Raw genomic sequence first — 8,693 nt, 5'->3', positions numbered from 1 at the left:
CAAATGACCATATGACACGCCCCGTATTAATTTACGTTGCTGTAGAACTTCTGCTGCCATCTAATAGACATGAAAAGGAGTACATATTGCAAAATGTAGTTCATTTTATATTTCTTAGATGGCAGAAAGGGGTTCCAGTGTAATCGGGCCAGATCCGAAATTTTCGTTCGGAGGGGGAAGGGGACCACAGGGGCGGTCTTAGAGCAGTGCGACCGGTGCAATTGCACTTGGCGCCAAATGTGAAGGGGTGCCGAAATGCGTTAAATATACATTACTAAAAAAATATCTTTAATACATGTACAGTATTTCGAAAAAATATATATATTTAAAAAAACAAATGAATGAATGAATTGAAACCTATGATTAGCTGACCATTTTAAATAGGAATCCCTGCACTTGCTCCTCGTCTCTACCTGCCACACGAGCAGAAACAAAAAGTGTGCTCATACGAGAAAGCCCATGCACTTTGGCGCCCCCGATCACTGGCCAGTCTCCCGACTCGGCAGACTTTCCTCTCGGCAGACTTTCCTATTAGTTCAACCAAGGACAGCTCGATGGCACTGGGTGTGCTCTAGAACAGTGGTTCTCAACCTTTTCAAGCCCGCGGCCCGGTTTCATTCATTTTTTTGAGTCGAAGGCCCGGTCAAACACACGACCAACGGAAACTGGATGAGGAAAAATGAAACGGCTAATCACTCGCTTCCCGGTATGAATGATATCAAGGCCCGGTACTGGGCCGCGGCCCGGCGGTTGAGAAACACTGCTCTAGAAGGGCGTAATATCCGAAGTGAAAGAGCAAAAAAAAAAACGAAAAATTGGAAATATTATTTATGCTGTAGGAGGGGTGCTAAATCTGATGTATAGAAAAAAATTGTAGATAAGATGCAGTGGTTTATCTGCACTAAAGTCACTTCAAAGTTAAGACTCTTCTCATGCAACTGCGATCCGCAATAAGAAATTCATTTTCGGCGTTTTGTTTTTATTTCAACGTTATTATTTTCAAACATTTAATCTACGGATTATACGCAACAGAATAGGTAGGTTAATTGGGACATGGAAATATGGAAATAAAGTAGTGTACCGCACATATCCAAAACGGAGAGCAGCGGCAATTCCATTTCGTATAAGAGAAATTTCGGATATGTATCTTCGTATATTTGAAATGAGGTTTTTTTGAAGCTGATGAAATATAGAATTAAATGTATATTACGGTAAATGCGTGGAATCGGTAAAGCATATCGGTAATGCATAATCACCAATCGTCACCTGGGAGCGGCCCGGAAGCCTCAAGAGTAGAGGGGCCTCATGAAAATGATATCTAGTCAAAATTTTCTAGAATTTACTCGGTAGGGCCTCAGAAAAACTACTTGACCCGGGTGGTCCACGATGCACTTAAGACGGCCCTGCCCATTACCTATAGGAGGTAATGCCCTGTGTCTTCCCCAGGGCCGTAGCGTACTTTCTCGGGGGGCAGTATTTTCTTGGAGTCTCCTTGCAATGGTTATGCTCAGAAAAAGGAGAAGTTACAAGTCCCCCCCCCGCTACGCCTTCGGCCCCCCCCCCCCCCATTCGGCTCGTTAAACCACCGAAGTTGCCTCAGAATAGTTACGGGCTTACCCAAGTTGCAGAGCCCGGTGCTTTAGCTGTTTGCCTACCCCTTCTATTTTTCGGTACTGGGTCTGAAAGGGATAATTTCAAATGAAATTCATGAGTTTTATAAATATGAAAGAAATCACGCATACGGAAATATCCCTTTAATTTAACAATTTTTATTATCATCTAAGCCCGTACGTGATGCGTGCACTACACGTATTTTACCATAAAACTCAATCAAAATAAGTATGAAGAAGATAGATCCTTTGTGATGAGTATCTTGCATAAATGTGTGACGTTTTACTTTTTTAATGTTTTTAAATCTCTTAATTAAATCAAACAAGTTGAGTTTTTATGTTTGTTTAGTTAAATAGCAGTAATCCCACTCTAGAAGTTTTTATGTCTTCTTCATCCCTTAACATCCAACCAAGAAGTGTGGGGGGAGGGGGAATGGGGACGATCACCACACCAAGAGTCTGATAATATGGTAGAGAATGAATATGTCCCGTATTTTACGGGACAGTAATGAGTAGAAAAAATTGCCTCCTCTGACACATCACTATGGATTCGAGCCTGGATGAGGGGGGGGGGGGCACTGACTATTGTTTTGGCACCGGGCGCCACTAGGTCTAAGACCGGCCCTGGGGGACCAAAATTGTGGAACAATAAATAGATTTGTACAAAGGTTTTTAACACACAGCTGGCTGATGCGAAGATATATTCTGTATGGATAGTGGAGAGTGACATCGTCCTCGGATAATAGATTTGGCTAGAACCCCTTTATACAATTTAAATAATTGTACCGGGGGGTAGGGAAAAACCGGGACAGATGTATAAAAATAAATTCAGAACCACTAAAAATACAGAAATGTCCTATAATATGATACGCAAGTAGTCCGTCGAATTGTTTCAGACATTTTACTGGTCCTTGGGTTCAGAAACACTGTTGTAGAATATATTTCACACACTTTTGCCCCGATGCCATCCAAATTTGCTTGCCATAATTGTTCTTCTTTCTTTCAAACCGAACACAACCCTGGTCTATCTCCATGGGCAATTTACTACCTAGTGAGTTGTGCCGAAAGTGTAAGTATGTGTACCTAACAGTCTAAATGCGTATCTAGGGTTGCGTCTGATTTTTCAGTATTGCCATCTATATCTCAGAAGTGAAGTGTAATGATTGAATATTTGTAGTGCTTTTTTTGTTGGCCTGTTGCTCTCTGTGGCGAGACCTTTTAACGCGGAGATCGAATCGCATTCGCGCCTCGAAGTTGGGAAGCACAGGAAACCAACTTCAGCCGACCACCACTGTAGCGCCAGTGAGGTTCGAACCTGGGACCTCGCGATGCGAGTCCGTCGCTATCACCACTCGAGCACCACAGCGGCTAATAATAATACTTGTTCTTCTGGTCGTCATTGGTTCAGTGATCAATCTCAAATTTATTTCAGTGTGTTTCTCAAACAAAATTTATGCTCCATAATTCCATTAATGTAGGTTCTTACGAACAGCACTCGGGAGTTAGTGCTGGTGCACTTGAAATGATGAAGCAGTGGAAATTTTAAACGCTGATGTTTGTTCTTTTGGCACGTTTTTGCCATACGATGTCCCTGACATCGCTCAAGCATTTTTACTTGTAGTAATTAGGATACCACTCATTCAAATTTTTTTCGATAGTGTGGGGCTCTTTCTACGACAGTACTTTTTCCAGGTGTATTAGATGCTGTTTTAATAACATTAATGTACTCATTCAATGTGTAAAACGTGGCTGTGAATGCAGATGTCCCGTTATAACACCAAACGATGCATCTAGATTCGCCAAATCGAAAACAAAAGTAATTTTCGGCCAAGACTGCAGAATTAATCCCCTTTTAAAATAAATCGGTTCACATATAGAACAGGACAATAAAACGAAAAATTAAATAACCAAGAAAAGAACTTGAGCACATACATTATGCAGTGGGTTTAGTAGTAGGATCCTATGGATTTGCTTGGGGGGATGAGAACAAAATATTTTTGAACTGGTGGGGGGAGGGATGGGAAAACAAAAATGTTTAAATGTTTGGGAAACTAATTCAATAGCATAAATTGGGATCTAATTGAATAGCATGAATTGGAATCTAATTGAATAGCATGTAACAGTCATCATTTGAATGTTTTTCAAATTTCAATATCCCTTCATATGTTTATTTTGAGGCATATTTTCTTCCTCTCTTCTAGCTGCTCAATGAGATACCCCCCCCCCCTCCCCCAAGAGACAAGCTTCCTTTCAGGAGGCCAAAAATGTTAAATACTTGGCATTGACATTCGCCTCTGCCGTTCGTCAGATGAAAGTGTGTGCCGCTGTGATGGTCGCGTGGTCATAGTGACGGACTCGCATCGCGAGGTTGCCGGGTTCGAACCCCACCGTCGCCACAGTGGTGGTCGGCTGAAGTTGGTTTTCTGTGGTTCCCAACTTCAAAGCTCGAATGCGTGCCGATCTCCCCTTCAGAAAGTCTCGCCACAGAGAGCAACAGACCTACAAACAGTACAAATGTAATTCAATCATAACACATCACTTCACTTCTGAAATATAGATGGCAGCACTGAAAAATCAAACACAACACTATATAGGGGCAGTTCAAGTATTACGTCATCATCGAGGGGGGCGGGGTTACCGATTTGCTGACTTTTGATGACAAGGGGGGAGGGGGGTTTGGATAATGTTTGCGTCATCAACCATCATTTACATGAAAATATGAGTTAGGATTCAGAGGGGCAGAGTTGATGACGAAATTTTGCTGACGGAAGGGGGTCGAAAATGACTAAAAATTTGCTTACGTAATATTTGAACGGCCCCATATGCACTCAGACTGTGTTAGGTACACACACAGTTGCACACTAGGTAGTAAATCGCCCATAGATGGTGATAGACCTGAGTTTCGGTCGGTTTGAAAGAAAAAGGAAGATCAAGTGTGTAATATATTTGCACATTATGCATGTATAATAATTCTAATTATTTAATTCAATTTATGTAATTAAATATAATTATTATACAGTTTTAATTGTTAATTATCAATTCTATAATTTTTTGCCTTGGAAACGTATGAAAAAAAAAAAGCGACGTGATTATCACGTCACGTCAGAGACGTTGTGAATTCTGATTCGTGGAAATTATATGAAATGGAAAAATTATGTGACGTAAAATTCTCTCTCTCTCTCTCCCACGTCAAAGAATTTCCACGAATTATGTCACAACGTCTCTGAAATGACGTGAAATCACGTCACGTCAGTGTAGTGTGTGTTTCGCACTTCACTCACACACATTATGCGTTAGCATGAAATTATGTCGTCATAAGTGAGCTTTAGTTCACGGATATTGCATAAACAGCAATTGAATTTATTGTAATTTTTTACACTAAATGGTACACGAATGACACATAATTCCAAGTCAAAAGTAACGTAAAGCTGTAGTGTTCTAATGAGCCCCTCACTTGGTCCTTATGTGAGTGTAACATGCAAAGCCTACTCACTCTGTAACTATTTACTACTATGTACAGGTTCTGGTTCGCTCTAAAAAAACTTTTATCTATTTAAAAAAAAATCCTTTTTCTCAAAGAAGAGCAGTTTATATCTTCCTTAGTCTGCTCGTGACACCCGCGACACCCGGAAATGACACCCCACTGCCGTGAAATGGTGACACCTCATCCTCGTTAAAAGCGACAGTAAATCCCATTTTGGACATGCTCGTTTCGCTCATTCTTTCTGCGACGATACTGATAATGTCGACAGGGTTGTGTCCGCTGAGACGCTTCTATTTACCGGTTTAGCATTACGCCAGAAGATGCTGGTGCCGGAATTTATAGAGCCTGTGGTCGAACCGACTTTCTTGATGAGCTCGATGTAGAGGTTGAAAACCCTCCTGTTACAGACGAACACGATGAATATGAACACTCCCTGCATCGTGTTGAATATTATGAAAGCGTAGGTTATGATCTTGCCTATGACGCTATCCGGTGGCACGTAGGCTGCGACAAAAATCAGCGTCCATGTGAGCCCAGTCACGAAGGCCATCCTAGCGTACAACATGACGTCGGCCCAGCCGTGACGGCGCTTCGAGACGTTAGAGGCATTCACCGTGTGCTTGACCGATCTGATCGCGACGATCGTGATCGAATAAAAGACCACATTGATCAGCATCACGAGACCGAGTGGTACGGCGAAGAACGCTATAGCGGCGTGCTTCCGGATCCAGCACGAGTTAGTGCCGCCTCCGTAGTGAGGAGCGAGCACCGAATCGTGTGCGAGGGCGTCTAGAACGAGCCCTATGGAGACGATCGCCAGTGGACAACCGTATGAATACAGTAAGTACCTCGCGAGGTAATCTTTCTTGCAGCGTATCACCGTGAGTACCGAGTTGGTCCCGAACGTCTTGTACAGGTCGTATGCCATGACGTTCATCCACATGAACGAGCACAATATCTCATAGTGAAGAGCTACCGCCGACACCGAGCACCAGATGCCGCGGACGTCACTCCTCTGTCCCAATAGGAAAGTGACCTGCATCGCGAAAAGCGAAAACGTCAAGTTCATGGTGTTGCAGCCCGGGAGATTCCTGAGGCTTGAAAATATTGTGTACGTGAATATCACGATGGCCAACGAGAAGATCGACGTGCACATCAGGACCAGGCTGACGTAGGCCTCGGTTATGTCCACGTCGAAGACGACGTTCTGCTTCTTAGGCATTTTATTGAACGTCCACAAGCACAAGAAAACGCTGCCGTTCTCTTCTAGTTCATAAACGCTCAGGTCCAACCCCTGGTAAGTACCTGACTCCGGCTCTTTCAAGAGCACCAAAGAACCATTCGGTTCGATTCTATAATCGCCTCTCTGGATCATGAGCCGTGGACACGAATCGTTCAGTCTTGGCTTCTTGTCACACACGACCACCATCCTGCTGACGTTCATGCTCCGGTCATCGGAATCCTCTATACGTTGATATAAGATATTGGCGAAGAAATGTCCCTTGCTATACGATTTCCCGGTCTTGTTGACATACACGGCCTCGACGGTGTCGTTGCTGAGCAGCAATTCATTGCTACCGTTCCTGATGAACGTGAAGTCCGAGTTCCAGTACCTCTTGGTCGTGCCACCGGTTTCTGGGGAGCACCAGGACGACGAGGACGAGCGCTGGACTTGGAATATCCGACTCTTCATGTTGTTCATCTCGAGATAGAGACCTTCGTTTGACGAAGACACTGACGACGAGAGTCTGTGTACGATGCTGTTGATGTCCGGTTCGGCATCGTTCAGGTCCAGAACAGACTCGTACAGGTCGAGGTCTATCACGAAGGTTATCGGTAGGTTCTCGTCTATATCGTCCAGATTGTGTTTCATCTCCTCGAGATCTGTCAGGTTCCCGAGAGCGATGTTGACTTTGACGTTCCGCACTCGGTCGGACGTGATGTTGTATTCTTCGGCGAATGCATCGGCAAAAACCTGAGATAAATTATTCTCCCTGCCGTGGAAGTTCAGTAGGTCCAGGAGCACGACCTGCACACTCAGACTCAGATGGACGGAACCCCAACTTTCGTTGATGGCTTCGTTGTGGCGTCCATCGTCCGTTTGGTTGCCGCTCTTTCTGACGCATTGGAAATCCACGAGTATGTAATTAGTGCTGCAGTACAGCCTCCTGCACAATTTGTTGAAAGGGTCCCAAATGTGTGTCGAGCCGCAGACCTTTTGGCGAGCCGCGATGTCGTCTTCGTCGTCGGAGGTCATCATGACACGTTGCCGTCCGTCCAGACCGAAATTGAGGAGAAGAGAAAATGCGGCCGGAATATTGTGGGGTCTTCTGTTGTATATGCTCAGCACGCCGATACGGCTGAATACGGCCGTGTTCCGAGAGCTATTGCCCAGAGGCAGGCAAAATGCCCCGTTCAGAACTTCTCGGTTGCATACAGCACAGTAAGTATTTTTATATGTTTTGCTTTCTTTTCCAATCTGCGGGACAACTATCGGCCCGTAGTATTGATGGCAGAGTTTTTCAAATATTTCATCCTCTATTCGTCTCACAGCTGAACACGTCGATATATATGAAGAGCATCGACGTAGCAGAAGTCTCACATTCGTATTATCTTCACTATGTCGTGGGAGAGAACCATTGATGCCAGTGAATGAAGTTTGCCAATTACATATTGCGCAGAAGGGACTAGAATACACATATCCTCCAGAGTCGTTCACGAAATTTTGAACAACCAGTGACTTTTCAGAATAACTTGCATTTCCTTGGCAAGATTCTGTTATTTTCTCGAAGCATCCATACCAGCTGCTGTCATCTAGACGGTCTCCGAGATATATCTGGCAAAGTTCGGTATTCGTGGTCAAGAAACTTTCTACCACTGAACTACTAGAATCCCAAGACGGTGAACACTCACTTATAACGTACACATCGGAAGAATACCCCGATACGCTGATACAGGCTGGAGCAGCTCTGATGACCGGTGACGATTCTCTGTAGACATCTCCACCACATTCCAGCTCGTAGTCTACACAACAGTCTGAATAAAATACACAAGATTTATCGCACATGCATTGGACATTCCTCCAGCGGTGTGGCTGACCACATCGATGCTGACAAGAGTCATTCGGAACACAGAAGGGTTTCCCCGGTTTCCAGTGTGATAAGTCTGGTCTTGCATGACCCATGTATTTGACAGATCCAGGAAACGTCAACGTCGTTGACGGCTTGTCCGTCACGTGTGTTGTGGTACTCGTTTGAAAGGTCTCATCCCCGCAAACACACAAATGTATCAATACTAGTAATGACGTCACACATATTTTACACGCGTTCATTTCTGATCGTTCAAGTCATTGCAATTTACGATATAGTTTATACTACGGTTCACATGAGTATGGAAGTATGGTGTGCGTAGTGAATAACTTCATGGCTCACAAATCTGATGTGTTTCTAAGCATTTTTTTCCCCGTTTCTCATCAACAATGTCCTTGAAATCGACACACCAGTGTTATCATCATAGCTTTGAGAGACACAATCCCTTCCATATGGTATTTTTCTCTCATAACTCGTATCCTAGGTAATATCGCGGCACCAGCTGCTGGC

General features: G+C 43.9%; 1 protein-coding gene across 1 annotated transcript; it reads right to left on the bottom strand.

The window, feature by feature from the left end:
* Positions 1-4,954: 4,954 nt before the first annotated feature.
* LOC149088177 (uncharacterized) lies at positions 4,955-8,504 on the bottom strand. Its single transcript, XM_089245315.1, has one exon. It carries the CDS (start codon positions 8,423-8,425, stop codon positions 5,327-5,329), a length of 3,099 nt encoding a protein of 1,032 aa, XP_089101441.1. The 5' UTR covers positions 8,426-8,504; the 3' UTR covers positions 4,955-5,326.
* Positions 8,505-8,693: the final 189 nt, after the last annotated feature.

The sequence above is a fragment of the Pholcus phalangioides genome, unplaced genomic scaffold, assembly GCF_987345545.1.
Source record: "Pholcus phalangioides strain wild (caught in Gottingen) unplaced genomic scaffold, Ppha-v1.0 ptg000003l_1, whole genome shotgun sequence".
NCBI classification, from domain to species: Eukaryota; Metazoa; Arthropoda; class Arachnida; order Araneae; family Pholcidae; genus Pholcus; species Pholcus phalangioides.
This window is presented reverse-complemented; position numbering and strand designations above follow the sequence as displayed.

Coding starts and splice junctions, on each gene's coding strand:
- LOC149088177 (XM_089245315.1), bottom strand. CDS start 8,425: ATGAACGCGTGTAAAATATGTGTGACGTCATTACTAGTATTGATACAT.